The following is a 21,175-nucleotide window of genomic DNA, read 5'->3' as shown; positions in this document are numbered from 1 at the left end:
ATGTGAACAGTCACATTTTTCCAGGAAAGAGACCTATAGAATAATGTAATGAGCATAACTAAACACTTATAGGGCGTAGCTAATTCTGCTTTTAATTTGAGCCAACACGCTCCTTTTCAGCTGTTACCTTTCCATCTGAATTATGTCCTTCTGTATAGAACAATATTTATATTTCCATTATTACATGTTTTAATCTGATTCACTAATTTGCTTGGCAGGAAACAGTTAAGGATAATTCACTTCTTTTCATGCCAAATGTTCTGAAGGTGTATCTTGAAAATGGACAAACCAAATCTTTCCGTTTTGACTGCAGCACTTCAATAAAGGTAGGCCAGGTATACCTGGGTATGCAATGCCAAGAATGCCAGTTAACTCTTTGTAAGACCTTCAGTAATTATAATTCACTTGGAATGCTTTAAGAACAGAATTGCTGATGTCTTCAGTTGGGGCTGGACTCACAGTTCAGAAATAATGACGTTTTGGTCCGAAGAAGTAGCATTGATATTTTTAAGGTGCCTGGAGCACATTTATAATTGTGTGATCCTATCATTTTGATATGCTGCCAAATACTAGCATGATTTGTCAGCAAAAGTCAGGAGCTAAGAAGATTAAGATGTTGGTTGCTAATTGAATATCATCTAGCTTGTCATCCGGCGAACTTGGGATGGGATGGGGTTATGCTGGTGATAAATTGGTCATCTCAGGGTAATGCTCTCTGTGCTTTTCCTAACACATTTCACATATACAAATAGGGTGAAGCCCTGGCACACAACTGAGGCCACTAGGGAGTGTCTGTGACACTGTTCCATGTAGGTTCCCAAACCAGAGGTGTCATCAGTGTCTGTGAGTGATTAAAGTAGTGTAGTAAGCAGCATGGCTAGCGCTGCTGGGCATCCTGCTAGTCTCTCAAGCATTTTTATTTGGGTGAGCTAGTTTTAATACAGACTGGTTACCAAATCTAGTTCACCCATGCTAGTCCGCATGCTTGGGACACTGAGACAAGAGAGGTGCATGAGTGGGAATGATCAGTGAAGGCTGGGGATGCAATTTTCAGATGCACTGACAGCTTTTGTTGGTTTTAAGGGATTGTAAAGCTATGCTTGTTTGAAGAAAAGCTGCTTCTGAGCTCTCTGATTCAGCAATATGTTCAATAAGTTAGAACAGCAAGGAGAGTGATTTACTAAGGTAAATGAAGAAATTTACTCTAGTCTGAAGGCAAAACAGATACTGAAATTACACTTAAAAATAGGCTGCGCTATCTGTTTATAAATCATATGTATACATTAGGCATAAATTGAGTGCAGTTAATGGATACAAGCCTCCACTCTACAGCCATGGGATGATGAATTCCTTCACTCTGTTTGAGAATTTGGTTGGGTAAAGAAATAGGAGACATGCTTCATGTAGGTAGTGAGGTCTCCATACTCTTCTAAAGCCCACGAACCCACTTTCCAGTATTTTCTTTTATGAACAAAAAACCAACCAACCTGCTCCAGGGTATTCTGCCTCTGAAGACCAGTCTTTGGCCATCACATTAAATTAGTTTTCCGTAGTTCTGTCATGGGCATGTCATGTACTTTAACACCATACATCTAATCTGAAATCATTTGCAAAGATACCCACGTGGGCTTATCAGCCTAGCTGCATTGATGTTGTAAACCTGCTTTGACATTAGTCATTCTATCTGCAGGAATAATTTCCTTTGCATCTAATTCAGGAAATTATGTATTCTTTGCCTGCACAGCTATATATTACATATTCTTGCTCCTGTTTATATATTCCCCATTGTGGATGGGCAGGTATGCATTGCTCCTTCTTTCCTTAAACTGACGTGAAGTAGACGTGACCCAGTTGAATTTTTGCCACAGGTTTTTTCTACTAATTCACCGCTTAACAACAAGGATTCAACTAGTGCCTTAACCGTAGTTCTCACTTTCCTGCTGCAAGGTAGCACCTGGTCTGAATCTAAGTTATCGGATGAGAGGGTAGGCTAGCAAAATATTTGGTTCAGTATTTCAGTGCCTGTGTGCTTTAACATCATATTTTAAAAGGTTCAAGACAGCTAGTGGAAAACAGTGCCATTAATACCCTTCTTAAAAACTTACATTTAATATTATATCTTTTCATGTTACTGTTATGCCCCTTGTCTTTGAGCATAGTTTAGGAGTATAAATAAAAGTAGATTTAATGTGTAAGCAATAAATTCAACATTGGTCAGAATAGTATAATATTAACCTCCATTATTTAGAGTGGTGGCTTGCAATCCATTAATACTGTTATATTCTTTACATTGTACAGAGTTGTCCCCCTACTCCTACATACATTTTTCATCCTTCCACCTAGTTGGTGTTGATTTTCTACAAACACACTGTAATTGATCAGTTAATCTTCCTAAATTATGTTAAAACACTTGGATAACGATTCATCGTGATCTCCTTAGTAAGTCCTATCCATCTGTATACTTATGTATATCTAAAAATCTTTTGGATGGATAGAAAGATTTTAATCTTTTCACCAACATAATCTGAAGCTATTTTTAAATAATGGATTATATATTTCTTTTTCCCGCTACATTCACTAAATCAAAAGAAAACTTGACAGATATTACTACTCTGCATATATTTGTAAAGCATTATATGAAAGTAAGGTAGGGATTGGTTGAATGTTTTAGTGGGGAGGTTTGTTTAGCTGTTATTTTAGAAACATTTGTTCTCAAATTAATTACCCTTAGACATAATCAAATGTGAAAAAAACCTTGTTAAAAGTCTCTAGAAATGGGGTTTATACTATAAACTAACATGGTCTCTGAATTTAGAGCTATTGTTCTGCCACAGGTATCACCATTGTTGACTTTTCTATCATCATTCAAAACCCAGGAAGTGGATTTAAAAAAAACAAACAAACGAACAACAAACCCTTGCCATAAGAACAAACAAAAGCCGTTCATTTAATTTTGTCACTGAACATATAAATTTGCTTTGTACTGCTTGGTGGCCCTGTCCCAACAGTAAGTTGGGAGAGAAAACCACCTCTCCTTTGTTGATGGAGAGGTTTTATTTCCAGGGAGGCAGAGCGCTATGATTTAAGGGCCACACAAGTATAATTTGCATGTTACACTGTCCAGAAGGTTGTCCATTCACAGCAATCCCATACATATATTTTTCACGTGATTATGTGATACCATCTCAGGGATGTTTGAATATAAGTGCGCCGATTTTTCACTGGGTGAACATGTGTGGTGTGCTGTACACTCATGCAGAACAGGCATAAAACACAACTATCCTGCTATTTAACATCTGGATTTCTGCCCTGTGCTGGGTGCATGGCAGTGAAGAGCTGGGTCCAAAGCACTTCATGAATTTAAGCACATTTTATAAATCTTTTGTTAATTAGGATGTCATCTTAACACTCCAAGAAAAGCTATCCATCAAGTGTATTGAACACTTTTCCCTGATGCTGGAGCAGAGGGTTGAAGGATCTGGAACGAAACTCCTTTTGCTACATGAACAGGAGACTCTAACTCAGGTTTGTGTAATGATATGTGAAAACAGATATTAATGAGATGGGTTAATCAGTAAATTATCCATCTTTTTCATTACTCAAGTGAGTTAACTGCAAGATCTATAGATTAATACAGTCTATCAAGTAGCAATGGTATTTAGATGGGGTTCTAAGAATCAGGTTCTCAGAGAAAACAGTTAAGTTTCTGTTATATAGGCATCATATTTCATTTCTTCATTGGGCCATTAAAAAGTTTATTAAAGATCAGACTGAAAGCTAGAAAACATTTATCAAGCTTTTTTCATATTATACATGGCCTGGCTAGTAAATGTTTTCAACAGCTGGAAAATCTATGGTAACAATTCTGAGAACCACAGTCTGACCAAATTCCTTTAAAAACCTTATTTTGATCTTTGGTTTCTATCTGATTATACAGATCTGTATCTGAGTGACAGGGAATAATACTCCTTCTGATGAAGCCAAGTTTGGCTTGTTTACACAGCAAGACATTATGTCACTTCAGTGATGATAAATTGTGACCCAGAAAATGCTGGTGTGACTTTCTTCCTTAGATCAGGGAGGTGTGACTAGAAGTAAAGTTGCTTCACACTTTCCAGCAGAGGACCCTGAATTTAGTACCTTATCATTTTGCCAAACTGTTTAGCTTGAAATTTTCCATGACATTTCTGTGTTTCAGGAGAACATTAGGATTTCTTAAATTTCACCTAAATTTGAAAAAAAAAAAAAAGGGTTCTCCAATGAGATGGAGAAAAATTTTTGATTTAAATGCCAGGATTTCCTTGGTCATGTAACTGGAGTCTGCATGATAGTATGAAGGAGCTTAGTTTACCAGCTAACAGTCTTTCTAGCATTTTCTAACCTTTAAGCACTTGACTTTGCCATGTTAACATTCTTCTCTTGTGGGTATAAGCTACCCAGTGATTGCACAATACCCAGAAGTACTCAATACTGGCTCTCCTGGCCTAGCTGTCTCTCTTTGAAGTAATTGGTAAAATTCTCACTGAAATCAGAAGGATCAGAATAAACCAACACAGTGAGCTTTTAAAAATCCCATCCAGGGCTTTTATTTATACATACAGCGTATGCCTGGATACTTAGGAATGAGATCAGAGACAATGTGAGATAAACATACTTTCTGAAAATTGTTAGGGCAAGACAGAGACTTCATTGGACATTTTTTAAAGTATAGTTTTATCAATTAAAGATGTTTATTATAAAGTACACTAACTCTCTAACTGCATTAGACTAATTAAATAAACTACATAAACTACATTAGCTCTAAGGGTGTCTTCTTTGAAGTTCCTGTAAAATCAGCAGTACTTGAATTTGCCATTATATTGTTGCTTCATTATAATATCCAATTATTTATTAGGTATGCAGTGGTCCCCTGATTATATACCCAGAATATACCCAGATTACAGTGTTACATGCTTCACAAAGTTTTGCTGACCAACATGCAAAGTGGTCTTTTTCATTTTTCAATGTATTGGGAGAGATTTGTCTTGGTCAGAAATCATGGGGTGGGTCTTTTAATCCAGAATAACCCAGGAAAAAGACCCAATCTCTCGCAAATTGCCTAATGGATTAAAACAAGTGAAAGAAAGGGAGAATAATAGCTGCCAAACTGTGTTTCACCTGTGTTCTCAGCTGGTATAAGAAACAAAATGTGACCTCTCCCCAAAAACCTTCTAGCTCTTCCCATTTATGTGTATTTTGGTCCTGCTGAAGCACAAGTCAGTTTGTATTTCACTTGGATGGTTTTCATTAAGGCCTGTTTTCTCTGTCCTTTCACTCTGGTTTTGAATGAATGAATGCTGATGCTTTGAGGATGAGTTGTATTGGGCAGTCATGCCTATATGAGTCTAAACATCTTTCCACAGTTTATATATATGATCATCTTATGTGAAGAACTTAATAAGGAGCCCATGGCAAGGCTCTTTGTTGTATAGAATTCTTTTTCTTGATAGTACATGGCTCTGGAGCCATGGTCACATTGCCCAAGACTACAGACTGCATTGCTTGACCAGGGTTGCCAAGCTCTAACATGATTATTGCACTGTCCTAGGTGACCCAGAGGCCAAGCTCACATAAGATGAGATGTCTTTTCAGGATTAGCTTTGTCCCAAAGGATCCCATTGATCTTTTAAGAAGAGATCCAGTTGCTTTTGAATATCTCTATGTCCAGGTAAGTGAAAGCATGGCTGTTGTTAGTGTAAAGGAGAATAAAAAGGTAGTTGCACTTAGCATATATATAGATTTATATCTTCACATAGAAAAGCATGGCTGCAGTAAATCCTGGGGTTTATTTCTGCTGCATAAAGCCAGTGAATGCACTTGGGGAATGTGCAGATCTTTATCATCTGCAAAGTCCCCTTCCTTCATAAGTCTTTCCAAATAGTAATGCTTTGATATCTTTCCAAAATATATTTGGCTTTAGAAAAGAGTGAAGCTGAAGTAATTGCTAATACTGTTTCAGACAGAAATGATGTCTGAAAAGGAACTTCCAGTAAAATGGATGAGAAAACTGATGCACAAGCAATGTGGTTCTCCTGGGTATCTCACCAGGTAGAATCCTGCTATCCTGATTCTAGATACACTGATACCCTCTCAGAACTCTTTGTGAAAGGTTACTGTTCTCTCCAGGAAGAATGAAGAGAGCTTAGGCCAAAATGCTCATGCCTTCTGCTCTTTGGCAGAAGTACTTGTGTTCTTCAAAAGTGCCCATATCCTGGTGAGCACCTGACACCTCTGAGAGCAACAGTCCTACCTTCAGCATGGTCCTGCTTCTGGGTTTGGGGTTACTCTTCATGCAGTGCTAATTTTAAAAAAATAAAAAAAGAAATATAATTTATTTTTAGTGCAAGATTGTTGAACTTCATGCTCCCTCTACTGGTTCTTTGGCAGAGCTGTAACGATGTGGTTCAGGAAAGATTTGGACCAGAATTGAAATACGACATTGCCCTGAGATTGGCTGCATTACAAATGTATATTGCAACTGTGACCACCAAGCAAACTCAGAAAATCTCCCTCAAATATATAGAGTAAGTTGAGAATGCAGTGTGATCTTTAAAATGAACACTAGGAGTAACTCATAGATCTTTAAGGTTGTTTCTTTAGTATGTTTACATGTACGAACCATTTCTTTGTCACTGAAAATGATTCAGGTTGTTAAGAGCGGTAAATACGGACCTCAGTCCATTTACCTTTTGGTTGTCTGTTTAGGCATGTGAAATAGCCTATAAATGTAAATAAGATTTACTCATTTGCTTTCAATGATTTAATGGTCAAATCTAAGTTTATATGGTCTGACTCCTAAGGTTTTAGTAGAGATTATTATAGTAAGATTCAGATGATTTCTTGGTTCAGAACACTGTAGGGTCTTTGATTCCATTTGTAAGATTTCTTAAATACAGAAGCATCCCAGTAGATACCTCTTTTATGTTAGGTAACAGGCATAGGTAACTACAAAGAAAAAGATTTCCAAGTGCAACTGTGCGTACATCTGCTTGGATTTAAAAAAAGAAAAAAAAAAAAAAACAAAACAAAACTGAAACCACAACCCCAAAACTTTGGTTGTTGCTTAGTTTACTTACAGAATGGAAATAATAGCTGTTGCACACTCAATCTTACAGAGATTATCCACCTTACTGAAGATCATGTTATATTGTATCCTGTTAATGAATCAGCAGAAATAATTACTTGCAAGTGAAGAGTCAATATTCTGTCAAAAGGGGTGCTTCAAGCAGAAAAGAAAATTTGGTAAAAGGGGAGGGGACTGGTTCTTTTTGAGGGGGAAAAAACCCCACAAAATATAACTGACAAAGACAGTGGCTGGCTGGTTTGCGTGTTCTAAAAAAAAGCCTAGAAAATAAAATTAAATCTGACATTATGTTGTTAAATCTTCTGAGATTTTAATTCTGAAATGGCACTTGCCTATATAATTAAGTGATGTTTAACAATACAGCATAAACTTTAAACATAAAAACTTAGAACTACTTTTCTGAATGGCACAATGGAAGAGATGGCAGGGATAGAAGAGAGATTATATATCATTTTAAAGCATCTTTTTCATAAGTAATACATATTTTGAATATAGAAAATAGTGGTATTGCAAAACTCTGGACTTGATCAACTCTCCTTCTGGTTTCAGGTGTTCATTCACATGGCATCATAGTCACCAGTCTTTAGATAAATAATCATCACAGGAATGTGAAATTAAATATATGCCTTTTATTGCAGAAAAGAATGGGGATTAGAGACATTTCTTCCATCTGCTGTGCTGCAAAGCATGAAAGAAAAGAACATAAAGAAAGCACTTTCACACCTTGTCAAAGCAAATCAAAACCTAGTTCCTCCGGGTAAAAAGGTATTACATTTGCATCTTAATGGAAAATATGTTTTAAAGAACAGAAAAGGTGGTGTGCATGGGAAACATTTAAAGTTAATCCTTTGGAGAAACACCTAGCCATTATATTTTCAGAGATTTGACTTTTGGTGCTCGGTACAACATAGCCAAGAACAATTAAAAGTAATTAATTATACCCCAACTAAACTATCTTCTTATCTTGAGAATGCCAGAAAACTGGTTATTAATAATTCATGTATGATAAAGATATATATTTTTTATTCATTTAGTGCTTTCTATTAATGGCAGACTTGTTAGGAAAGTTATTGTTCTCTCTGGTGCTCTCATCTGAACCACATTAATTTACGGGCCTGACATATATGCTGTTTTTCAGGGTTGTTTTCCGTTATGCTGTAGATAGAGACCTTTTGCTGGCCAAGATCTAACTGAATAGATGATGGTTCTTACAGTAAATGACCCTCCTTGCTATTGTAAAATGCTTTTCTTAGCACTAAGCTTTCACTTCAGCTGAAAAAAATATGTAGCAAAAATGTCTCTGAGAAATGCCTTTGTTACATGCATACAGCTGAGGCTGGTTTTGGACACCATAATGAGGTTTCTTTATGTGAGTCATCTAGTCTCTCTTTGTAGTCAATGGAGAGAAATAGGCACTTCTAGGGAGCGTTTCATCCCATCCCACCTTAGGAACCAAAAATAGGTCAGATGGCTTGTGTCCTAGAAATGCCTATTTCTCGCTGGACTATAAAAAGAGCCTAAGAGTTACTAGTTGAGACATAAAACAGGTTGAATCCTGCTTCATGACAGTTCGTTTCTAAACAGAAAAACTCCAAAACAACATGGTGCCTGAGCTAAGATTCATTGGGATCAGCAGAAATCTTTCTTGGAGGTTTCAGATCACATCATGACTGTGGACATAGCTCTATGTGTTTGACTTGTGATGCTCAGGAAGAAACACCACCTTTTTGACTGAAGCACTGCATGTCTCCTGTACTGTTGAAGCTAAAGCTAAATAACCCCAATTGCTTATTGTTTATCCTGGTACTGTAAATCTGGGCTTATTTTGGAAGCCATCACTGCTACAGGCCTTGCAGGGAATGACAGTGTCATACAGTATCAGTTCTTTGTCAGAAGAGAGAGGTTGCAACAGTCCCTTCCTGCAGCAAGCAGACTTTGTTGGTTTTGCTTCATTCTTTTCGATTTGAGCTTTAGAAATAAGTTGTGTGCCCACCTGCTTTTTTAGCATGTGGGTCTCAGAAACAAAGCATCTGAGCTCATCATCACCTTCTGTCTCGCTTGTAGGTACTAACACAGGAACTGCTTTCTTTCTGGGGTTTTCTCTCCTTCTGCATGAAGGGAAGCCTGTCATTCTCAGGAACTCCCATTTTTTACAACCCCTGTGTATTTCTCCACCAAGTGAACACCTGCTGAAGGGAAGGGGAAGGCATTACCAATAGTTGCTCTGCTTTGGATCTATTTCCTCATTGGTGTCTACAAAAATCTTAGGATAGGCGTTCTTAAAAGTTCAAAATGAAATAAGGTTTTGAATTAGAAATCTAGTGGCTGAAACGAGAATAGCAAGTGAGATGAGTTTGTTTTATCTTATCTTTTAGAAGTTCAGATGTAAGGAGTTACACCAGGGAGGTATAGAGTTTGGGTCCAGACTCTTTGGGTGAAATGAACTGTTTCTTGTTTCCATTCACTCTCATAAAATATTTCCAAGTTGTTTCTTTTTAAGTAGGTAGTTTAAGCCCAGAAGATAAAAAAGGAGATAAATTATGACATATATTTTATGATATGATCGTATGTATTGATGTACTGTATTTAGCTTTCAGATTTATTCTCTGCTAAATATAGTGGAAGTTTTATTTTAAAAAATAAGAAAAGCAGTAATGAGGTGGAATAATATGCCATATGCCACAAGTACCTAGCAAACTGTAATACACATAGCTGACAAAAGCAAATTCTTTGTTCTCTTTCTCTGTATAGGTGCATAAATGTTTAAGAACGGATGGTGATTATGAATGGAAAGCTGCTGTCTAGCCTTGAAATCCCGTAATGAACAGATGTTTAATCTGAGTAGTTTAACATTTTTGCTTCATTTGAGCAGTTACGATGTTCTTGCAGTGCTCTGATCTGCCCATACCCATATCTGTCCTCAGTGCGTTTTGACTAAACAAGCCAGATCTTAAGAATGAAACTCTTTCTCCCCATATGAAACTCAAGTATCCAATCATTTAATTTCAGGCTCTGAAGAGTTGTTATTGTAGTCCATTCTCCTTAGACTACATAAATACATTTTCTTTCTGAATTTGGTAATGTGTTGATTTTCACCACTACCTCTTACCCCTGTTTCTTCTTCCTCAGCTATCTGCTCTGCAAGCCAAGGTGCATTATCTAAAGTTCCTCAGTGATCTACGTTTATATGGAGGGCGTGTTTTCAAGGCAACACTAGTGGTAATATTTCTCTTGAAATAGTCTCCTCTTGATATTTTTTTATCCAAATGCCTTTTTGCAAAAGCTGGACCATATAATTTTCTTCAGAAGTTTATGTTCTATTCATACACTTTAAAAGTCATTGTTAATTGAGCCTAATCACTTTTATTTTCTTTTCATCTTGAAAATAACATTCATGTTATATTTTGAATTTTATTGGGGATTTGGAGATAGGTAGCACCTTTTTGGAAAATCCAACTAACTATAGATTTTCTTTTAACAGAAACAGTCCATCCATCCATCTGTCTGTCCATCCAACTATCCATCTAAAAACTAGAGTATAGTCAATATACAGCAGCAGATTCCTTTACTTTTTGATTTTAATTATGAATCAAGTTTCTCTTGTATATCGTATCTTCTCAGAAAAACATAAAAATCTTTAATGTAGGAATGCCATACAAATGTAACTCCATGAAAATGAAAGAAGGCAATGGTGTTTTCTGTCACTATGCAGTACCTATCACGTTTTTTATTTTTCCCTTTTTTCTTTTTCTGCTAAAGCAGGGAGAAAAGCGTTCAGAAGTTACTCTGTTAGTAGGGCCACGGTACGGAATCAGTCATGTTATAAACACTAAAACGAACCTGGTGGCTCTCCTGGCAGACTTCAGCCACGTGAACAGGATTGAGATGTTTACAGAAGATGAAAGCAGTGTTAGAGTTGAGCTCCATGTCTTAGATGTAAAAGTAAGTTTGTTCTTTATTTATATTGCTATAACATCTTTAGATAATGTTTTTGTCTTTAATTGAGTATTTGATCAAGCTATACTGTTCCGAACATTTTCATGCCAATAATATTCTGAGGGTGGATTTTTAGCTCTTTTTTGGTCAGAGTGCATGTAGGGCATTTGAGGGGCCTGTGGTATACCAGACTGGTGCTTTGCAAAGCTTTTACTCTGATTTTTCTCGTCTGACCCCAAGCAACTTGCTTTGTTGTTGTCTTCCTTGATTTCCGTGGTGAGGAGACGTGATGATGAATTTGGCCTTTTGAAACTCCTTGAGCCCCTAGAAGCTCCTTCTAGTGTAACAGACAATATTATTACCATTAGAGAATCACCAGCTACATCAGACAAGTATCCCCTGTAGTCCACTGTTTTATTTGTTTAAGTTTGCTGTAAGTAACTGCATAGTGGTTACCAGTGAAATAAACTGTAAAAAGACAAGGGTTTTTTTCTTAGCCCTTGTAATTCCAGTGCAGTGCTTTGCCCTACATAATATATTCACAGATGCTCTTCACCTACCTATAGTCATTTAATTTCTCTTAAATCCCACTTAACACTTTGCATCTGTGGCATGTAGTGGCAATGAGTGGAGTTTTGTATATTATATTGTCCTGGTTCTTGGTGTGGTTTCTATTTGGTTCTGAAGTGAAATGCTTCAGAGACTGTCTAAAGCATTAATCAGTATAATCAGAGACTAAAGGAAAAGTTCTCATTATACTTAAAACTTAAATATTCCATTGAAATAAATAGAGCCTAACAGTTCTTTTTGCTTACCCAGCTATACACAAAAGCCATACACAAGGAATATTTTACTAAGCTTTTGCTTTGAATGCTTTAGGCTTATTGACCTGGAACTGTTTCTCTATATTTAAGTTAATGAGCAAAACATTGCTGTAAATTAATCTAGATGCTCTTTGACAGCACTTAAGAGAAATGTACAGGCTGGCAAACACAACATCTCTTTTACCTTTCTTAGTAATTATAACATCTGAGGATCTCAGGCTACTTTACCTGCATTATTACTGTGCTAAACTCATAGCCCTGTTGTGAGAAAGCGGTTATCACCTTTTTCCAGATGGAGAAAGTAATATATAAATTAAATCCTTCCCATCTGCTCATATGCAAAATGCAGCACTGTATGCCATAGCATTATATATTTCCATGGTATGATGTTTTATATTATAATTCTGTTACTACCTTATGGCATACTATGTATATCCCCATCTCCTTGCATTTCAACATATACTATCTTAAACCCAGAGAGAGTTCCCTAACATTGAAATTATGATTCTAAGAGACTCTGGATGGAATGTAACAAAAAATTGCCTCTCTGTGGGATACAAGTAGGGGTTGTCACTGTGTCCTGGTGGAGGAGATGCAGTCACACACAGGTGGGCATTCTCAGCTGATGTTTTCATCCCTTGGCCTACTCTAAGGTAGCAGGTTCCTATATCCGGATTTTGAATATACTGATTTATGTCATGTATGCTAATATTTTCTTAATGAATAAATGAATAAACAGTTTGGATTTTTATTTTATTTTTTGTTCCTTTTAATGTCTTTTCAAGAATGTATCGCTTGGCAGAAGCAGGCAATAAAAATTTAGCTGTCACGGGACTACTGTTCAGCAGTCAGATTTCTGTGGAGATCATCCATTTCTGTCAATCACTGCAGAATATTTGAGATGAACATAGCATTTCAAATGTTATTTTTTAGTAGTCACTCAAAAGAGCAGAGATTAATTAGCCCATTGTAGGTTTAATAATTTATAGTTAACCTTTATAGCTATAGTTGAATGCTTTGAAAGAAGCCTGTATTGAATAGAAGCTCAAACTCTAGCACCAAATACTTTAAGAAAAAAAAAGCACAAATTTTTCCACGTTGCTGAAAACTGTTTATACATTCCAGGGACCTGGAATATTTTGGCCTAAAATGCTGCATCACAGGCATTTAGAAAATTATCAGGCCTGTTGTGGACTTGGTAGTAAACTATGATCATCAGTTATATTTTGGCCACAGCCTTCATGAGAATCAGTTGTCTTGTAACTAGTCAAAGGTTGAGTAAGTTGGAGAGCCATCCTTGTTGCATATAATGTTGCTCCAGGTACAAATGATGCAGGTGCCTGCATCTGTCTTGTGACAGTGGGCTCTGCATGCTAAATTATGATAAATTGTCACAAATGTCCCATAGTTATGAGTTACAACAAACTGTGAGTGATAAGATGGGTTTTCTACAGTGTAATTTCTATCCATGTATCATAGTAAGGGCTTCATTTTTATTTCTTGTCTAGGTATTGTAGAGGCTAGCCACCTTAAAATATATTTGAGAAGAGCAACTTTTGGTGTTAAAAGCAACAGAGCCACGAACAAAAGTTTCAGGCAAAGAAATTTATATACTGTGGCAAAAGAAAAGGGAATTAAAGAAAGTATGTTTCACATGCATGTGTCAAGTTCAATGCTAACTAGCCTGGCAGCCATAGTTTTTCAAAGCTCTGAGGTCTCTGAGTTTGTTTTCTTTGCTGACCTCCCTTCTGAGGATCTTTCTCCATTCTCTTTGTTTATCTGCTTATTTTTTCATCGCTTGTCTTTTCAGTAATGGCAGGCCACAAACACTGAATTCTTTTAAGCTGTCATTGTAATATTCGTTGTTGCTGTTGTGTAATGATAGCTTTAACATCACTACAGTATTTTCTGAACCCGAACTTTTCCTGACTCTGTTGCCTGTATCTTGCTTCTTTGTATGTGCTTAGGGCACTTCATTTTCTGGGAAGCTGCAGATTCCTACACTACTGCAACACTGCAGCAACTAATGTACCGGGTTGTTAGCCCTTGGCAGTTGCAGAGTAACTATAAACAGTGCTTTGGCAAGAATACTGTATCAATGCATGAAAAAGATGAAGCAAGAGTCTTTAAATGGTTAGCTTCATTGAGAAAGAGAGCAAAATCAGCTGTTAAAATGTCCAGTTGGACTTCTACCTTACTGCAACTCCAGTGTTTTCTAGATGTTTGATACTGTTTGATATTGGTACTGAGGAAAATAAGTTCTTGTGTGTATTTTTCAGTGTGATGTTTGTGATGTAAATCCTTTTGCTTCCATGTAGTAGCATTGTCAGCAGGTAAACAGATTGAGGAGGAACAGCCTTAACCAAGACTTGGTTGTGTTCTTCTTAGCCTATTACTCTACTGATGGAGTCGTCAGATGCAATGAATCTTGCTTGCCTAACAGCTGGATACTATAGACTGCTGGTTGACTCAAGGCGCTCAATATTTAACATGGCCAACAAGAAAAATACAGGGAGCCGAGAAACAGGTATTCATTGCACAGTATGTTAATGATGGTCCAATGTATAAAGCAGAAGCCAGCTTAAGACAGTGCACCTCCAGATAAATACGAAGGTGTGCCAAATGGGATCTGATTGCTGGTTCAGACCTAGCACCACAGTAGATCAGTTCAGCTTTATAATGTTCTAATGGTCAGCCTTTGATAGCATCTTAATCATAAAATAAACCAGGTGATTAATTTCTTTCATACTGTAGTGAAACAGATGCATACCATCTGAGCATTATTATTTTATATGCATATATCTTCTGTAAGAATACATATGGTGTTGGAGAAACCAGCTGAGGATTTGGTTTTGTGTTACTATTCCTGGAGTAGCATTTGTACCTAGCTGAGGTTTAGTTTTGTGCTAAAGTACAAAAGTACCAGTTAAACTTTAGGTCATTAAATCAACAGTTATTTAACTTAGAGCAGAGGTGAGTTTAAAAGTGCTTTTCTGAAGTGTTTAATGGCTCAGATGCCCTATTGGAGTTTTTATTGCTCAGCAAGTTATTGTTTAAAAATTACATGAGTTTGCTCTCTGATTTCACAATGTTGATTTTATTTCACCATGCTATAGGAACTGAAAATAGAGGGAAGCATAATCTCCTTGCTTCTGAGTGGAATTGTATACCAAAAACTACCACTTTCCTGGCTGAAGGAGATCAGGAGACTCAAATGTCCTTTGCTGATCCAAAACAGAAGACTATAGATGTTTCTGAAAGTCTGTTATGTCCAAAGGAACACAGACATCTGTACATAGAAAACACTTATAATTCGGGTGGATTTGATCAGCATCTGGCCAAGCAAAGTGACCCCACTGAAGCAGAAGAAAGCAGAAATTTTAATCAGCCTTCGCTGTTGTCACTCTCAGGTTTGGAATCTAGCAAGAAAGCACAAGATTCCCCCAGGGGAGCAAAGGTTTCCTTTATATTTGGAGATCACAATTTGGATGGTATCAATCCCCAGACTCTTGGCTATGAAAGGCTTTTGGATGAAAGTCCAGAAGTACTGGAAAAACAAAGAGCCATTTATATTAGTAATGCCAATGACATTAAAGGCCTGGAGTTGTCGCCAGATGCGGAAAGCATTCAGTTTGCTACAAATTCTGTTTACGCAACTATAAACGATGGTAAAATATTTGGAGCTGCAGAAGGGATAGAAGAGCCTTTGCTGCATGATATTTGTTATGCAGAAAATACAGATGATGCTGAAGATGAAGATGAAGTAAGCTGTGAAGAAGACATTATGGTAGGAGAAATCAATAGGCCTGCTCTACTCAGCCTTTCTGGTTCTAGTGATGACATTATTGATTTAACTTCACTTCCACCTCCGGAAGGTGATGATAATGAAGATGATTTCCTATTGCATACCTTAAACATGGCCATTGCTGCTCCTCCACCTGGCTTCAGGGACAGTTCAGATGAAGAAGACTCTCAGAATCAAGCAACACAGCCTAGAGACAACAAGGAGCAAGCCAGTAATCTAGGCAATGATGACATTCCAGTGTCTCTTATCGATGCTGTCCCTACTAATACAGAGGGGAAGTGTGAGAAGGGACTAGATGATGCTGTAGTCTCTACACTTCAAGCACTAGAAGCTTTGGCTGCTTCAGAGGAACAGCAGACGAATGACAATTCAGGTTCTTTCGCCATAGTTACATTTATTCATTGAAAATCATTTCATCTCATCCATTTAGCTTTGGAAATGCTCCCATTTCATTAGGGTTTGGTTTTTTTTGGTCTTCCTTTTTTTTTTTTGCCATCATTTTGCATACATCATATTCTATATTATTTAATGGAACTACCATTATGTTATTAAACTACCTGTCCTGGGAACTGTGCAATAAAGTCAGAGTATTCTTACAAAGCATATTTTTGTCTCTAACACACCCCCTTTGCTTATCCAGGTGCTTCAGCTGCTGTCATTTAATTGACTCTTATTTTTTGTGGCTTGCAGGTGTAGCTATCCTGCGAGCATATAGCCCTGAGTCATCTTCAGATTCTGGCAATGAAACAAATTCCTCTGAAATGACTGAAAGCTCTGAACTAGCCGCAGCACAGAAACAGTCGGAAAACACTGCACGTATGTTTTTGACCACAAGTGAAGGCTACCAACCTCTTGTGGAAGAGCAGACTGAATTTCCCATTGCTAAGAATCAGGCTGGAGGGCCAGGCCTGAAGCCCTCACAGCCTTTGTCTGGTCGTCAGGCTGCAGAGCTGCAGTCAAAAGTTGTGCCTTCAAAGCAGATTCTTCATTCAGATAACATGGAAATGGAGCCAGAGACCATGGAAACAAAATCTGTCACTGATTATTTTAGCAAATTGCACATGGGATCCTTAGTATATTCTTGCACTAGTAAAAGGAAAAATAAGATGACAGACAGCGAAGTAAAAGCACCCTCTGATGGCAATGCTACTGTGAAAAAGCAACAGGGAACTAAAAAAGCAGAGACTGATGAAGATCTGAAAGCTAAATTTGGAACTCTTTCAGCAAGAGACGGTCAACGCCTAAGCACTTTTAATGTGGAGAGAACTGCCTTTCGCCAAAGATGGTATGCTGCCGATGATGGGGCAGCAGATAAGCCAAGCCCAGAAACAGTGAATGGGAAGACTTTTCCAAGAGTTCCTGTCCTTGGTAAAACAGAAACTGACTGTAAGGATGAAGTGGATCCTGAGATGGATCAGGATGATACCTCGGGTCTTAGCCAAGGTGAAAACTTTCTGTCAGATATGACTCCCGTGTCTTCAGCCAAAGACCTAAATGATGCAGAAGATTCTGATTTAACTGCAGATGACCATCCTTCAAAGCTTCCAGAAGCTGAGCAGAGCGTAGCTAGACTTTGTGAATATCACTTGGCTAAGCGCATGTCATCTCTGCAAAGTGAAGGCCATTTCTCACTGCAAAGCTCTCAGTGCTCTTCAGTGGATGCAGGATGCAGCACAGGCAGTAGCACGTGTGCTACCCCCATTGAATCTCCTCTTTGTACCTCTGATGTTAAGCACATTATCTCTGACCCAGCGATGAAGGGCATTGCCTATATTCCAGCAGATGAAAGAGCTGCCATTCTTCCAAACCATGGAACGACATACAAGGACCTGCACCAGCAGCCCGAAGCTGTGTGTCATAGAATGACAGTGCCAGTCGTGCATTCAGCAATTAATGCTGAACCACTGTTTGGCACTTTGAGAGAAGGATGTCATCGGATCCCCAAGATAAAAGAAACTACAGGTACAGCAGTAATAAAGCGTTTCTTATGTGGGTTTTTAAAGCTACATGTTAACATTGAGGACTAGGTGAGACATTTGCATTATCTTTGCCTGAAACTACATCACCAAGCTGTAGCAGGCAGTGGGATTAGACCTTCAGTGTATCTATTAATTTTACCTGTACATGTTGAGATATTCTTATGGGCTGCTTACAAAGATCAATTGTTTTAAAAACCTTTCATTACAGTTAAAAATACTGGGTGGAGCACTGATGGAGAGGCCTCTCTTCCACTCTTTGGAAGCCTCTCCAAAATTCATAGTCACTTGAGTTCCAGGATATTTGTTAGATTATAAAATGACTTCACAAGGTATATTAATGTGGGAGAGAAAAACCTGTGATTCATTTATTATGTATTTTATATGCTATTTTAGCAATTGTCAAAAGCATGCCAGTATGAATAAAAAGCTCTAAATGTAAGGATGAGAAAATGTCTCTACCTTATTAAGCATGTATTTACTTCACCATCTGACAGCAGGTGTTTCTGTAAAGAATAATTTACATATAGAAATATTACTGCATTTTTAAGTTCCAGTTTCAAGAGATTTAATGAAATTGCTGTTATTAAAAAATGCACGGTTTTTTGGAGATAGCATTGTAAATTCTTTCAGTTGGGTTTTAAATGTTTCCCTCTTCCTGGGTTGCAACCCACATGTAGCAGTAGTGCGTGAATGCATGAAAATCTGGAAGTGGAACAGACTAGCAGCTAGAATGAGAAATGTTATTTCTCTGACAAAAAAACCCTACATAATCAAACCAAAATTACGATGAAAGTGTCTTTCCATACCCTCTCAGGTGCTAAAGAGGATATTTCATTCTGAAAATATTCATCTAGTTAGTTAATAGAAAACGTGCAATCCATATATTGGGGGAGATTTAGGATGTTTTATAGATGATTTTCTATTCCTTTTTTTAAAGAAGTCTGCTTTAGTGAAATGAACAATTAACTATTCATAAGGTATAACTTCATGATAGATTTTAAGAGGCATTTTAGAGAAATACAAAAGACATGAGGAACTAGCAGTGAATGTTTTGTGAAATATTTTGAGGATTGGAGACCACAGGGAAATACCAGGAATCCATTTGTCCTGACTGTTAAAGATATTTAAAAGTTCAGTCTCTGAATATTATCAGGGTGATGCTTAATTATTCTGTCTGCTCTTCTACTACCCCTAGTGTAGCTTTCACAGAGCCTGAAAAGGGAAGACAAGGAGGCATGCCTACAGCTTTTCCTAGACAGCCTCTAGCTGACTCCATCATGCTATCATCCATGCTATCAGAATCAAAGGTGCCAAGTCAAAATCAAGACTCTTGTGACATTCCCAAAGTAAATCAGGCTTGTGGGGCAACAGTTAGTTTACGGCCATATGACATGATAGGAGGAAGCCTCAGGATGCCGAACAACAGGAAAGTGCTGAGACGCAGCAGCAGCATCATTGAAGGATCTGCAGGCATTGAGATGCTGTTTGAAAAGAAGGCAGCCTCAGCCGGCTTGAAATGCCTGGACATCACCCGAAGGGACGAATCCAAATTGGAGAGAAGGGTGGAACTCCCCCTGGGCAAAAAGCTGTCAAAAAGTTATTCCCAGAGTTGTGTGTATGTCAGCACTGATAGGAAGGACAGTAAGAGGTGTTCGGGCACAGGTGCCAGTCAGAAGGACTCCAAGCAGTGTCGAACGTTGCCCTTGCGGAAGCTGGACACCAGCACCTGGAGATGCCGTGGCCCCTTTAGCTATTGTTTCCTAAGCAGAGGAAATGATGACAACGATGATGAAGATGACCGAGACAGTCATCAGGTCTCATGTCTCTTTGAACCACAGATCCCACGTGAGCTCGCAGAACCAGTTGTTCAGTCGTTTTCCAGTGAAAATGAGCAGAAAGTCTTGGAGTCCCCGAAAGCTGCTGAGCCCCCGCAAGGTGAGGCAGTCAATGTGCACGAGAAGAGCAGTGCTGACGTCCAAGGTGGCCAAATTGATGTGAATCTCAACGATATGGCCTTTGATGCACGAATCACACGAATAAATGTGATGAAAGAGAAGACATATGCAATGCCTGATGGATTTATTGCAGCACAAAAGGATGCCAATGAGCTACTCTCACTGGTCCGAGCAAGTGTGGGCAAGAGAGAAGTTTTACATCCAGAAACATATGACCTTAAACTTTCTAAGTACAAACAACTGTTATCTATGGAATCGAGACAGTTGGGAAGTGCCTGCAGGAAAATGGCCATGGCTGATAAAAGCCCTGAGGAAATGCTTTTAGCTATGACTTCCAGCTTTCAAGTACTCTGTTGCTTAACAGAAGCCTGCATGCGTTTAGTTAAAGTTATGAACTCTGAAACACAGCAGCAGGAAATTATAGCTAAGATAGATGAGGTTGTAATAAACTACATTTGTCTTCTGAAGGCTGCAGAAGCAGTGTCAGGCAAGACCTCCAGTGATCCTAGCATTAAACTCTTGGCTCGACATTCAACTACCATGGCCGCTATTGTAAGCACACTAACACGTTCTCTTAAAATGCTTTTAAACAAATAAAATACAAAAGTCACTTCATAATCTACCTTTGCAAAGCCATACATAAAAAAAACTTTTATTTACTGTATGTGTATGAACTAATGTAACAAACTCAGCTTTCTCTGTATATTTTGTTATTTTATATAAAATAGGTATGAGATTAAGAAAAAGTTAAAATGCTGAACACTGACAAAAGTAATGACCAGATCTGTCCTTCAGTTTATACAAAAACAAAGGCCAAAAAATCCCTCTCCCCAAGACCAGAAAAACAAACAGAAAAAAAAACATATAGGAGCAAAGTGATGTTTGGCTTTTTTTCATATAGTCAAATTTATGGTTGTATGAAGTGAACTTTCAAAGCCTGTTATGTTAATTAAGTTGTTTTCTGTTTCATCCAAGTTTTCACTTGGAGAATGCTCCATGTTTAGAAATGAGAAATTAAATCATAATGTATATAACACAATATTTAATGTTTTAAAATTATAATTTTTAAGCATTGAAAATAGCAAAAAGACATTTAAAATCCAAAAGACTATTATAACTTACTAGAGAATATATATAAAATAAATGACTCTTTTGTTCATATGGCCTGAATTACCTGATTCTTCTTTCCTAGGAAATTCTGTATTTAAAAAAAGTATTGAAAATACCAACTTCAGAGGGTATCTGTTGTACTGAAACGTTAGTGTTGGCATTTTAGACAGTGAAGGTAACTGTGGAAGACTGAGGACACAGAAACCAGAATGGTGGTGGTGGTGTTCTCTCTGAAATGGAAGGTTAATGCCATGCTGGTCAAACCAGAATGGGCAGGTCTACACGCTCCTTTCCCTGGTAAGTGGGAGAGACGACCATTAGGGAATTCCTGTGCTGTTTACTGTTTCAACATATATCTATGGTGCATATGAACAACATGAACTGCATCTATTTTGTTAAATATTTTATACTTCATATTTTATGATTCTGAATGTTTAACTGTA

General features: G+C 37.7%; 1 protein-coding gene across 7 annotated transcripts in view; it reads left to right on the top strand.

Moving 5' to 3' along the window:
- The window catches only part of FRMPD4 (FERM and PDZ domain containing 4), a 416,031-nt gene extending 395,342 nt beyond the window's left edge, over positions 1 to 20,689 (top strand). For 4 of the 7 annotated variants that reach the window (XM_074907130.1, XM_074907150.1, XM_074907160.1 and 1 more), the window contains 11 exons: positions 219 to 326; positions 3,394 to 3,525; positions 5,588 to 5,707; positions 6,427 to 6,563; positions 7,762 to 7,888; positions 10,253 to 10,342; positions 10,883 to 11,065; positions 14,272 to 14,410; positions 15,000 to 16,061; positions 16,379 to 17,650; positions 18,868 to 20,689. In XM_074907130.1, the coding sequence (XP_074763231.1) occupies positions 219 to 326; positions 3,394 to 3,525; positions 5,588 to 5,707; positions 6,427 to 6,563; positions 7,762 to 7,888; positions 10,253 to 10,342; positions 10,883 to 11,065; positions 14,272 to 14,410; positions 15,000 to 16,061; positions 16,379 to 17,650; positions 18,868 to 20,219 (4,722 nt within the window). In that variant the 3' untranslated portion in view covers positions 20,220 to 20,689. Of the gene's footprint in view, positions 1 to 218; positions 327 to 3,393; positions 3,526 to 5,587; positions 5,708 to 6,380; positions 6,564 to 7,761; positions 7,889 to 10,252; positions 10,343 to 10,882; positions 11,066 to 14,271; positions 14,411 to 14,999; positions 16,062 to 16,378; positions 17,651 to 18,862 lie in introns of those variants that run through there. The other 3 variants (XM_074907141.1, XM_074907192.1, XM_074907183.1) reach the window with 3 other exon arrangements.
- The last annotated feature ends 486 nt before the right edge of the window (positions 20,690 to 21,175 follow it).

Source organism: Athene noctua, chromosome 1, assembly GCF_965140245.1.
Source record: "Athene noctua chromosome 1, bAthNoc1.hap1.1, whole genome shotgun sequence".
NCBI lineage: Eukaryota > Metazoa > Chordata > Aves > Strigiformes > Strigidae > Athene > Athene noctua.
The sequence above is the reverse complement of the archived record's forward strand: the minus strand, read 5'-3'. Positions and strand labels throughout refer to the sequence as shown.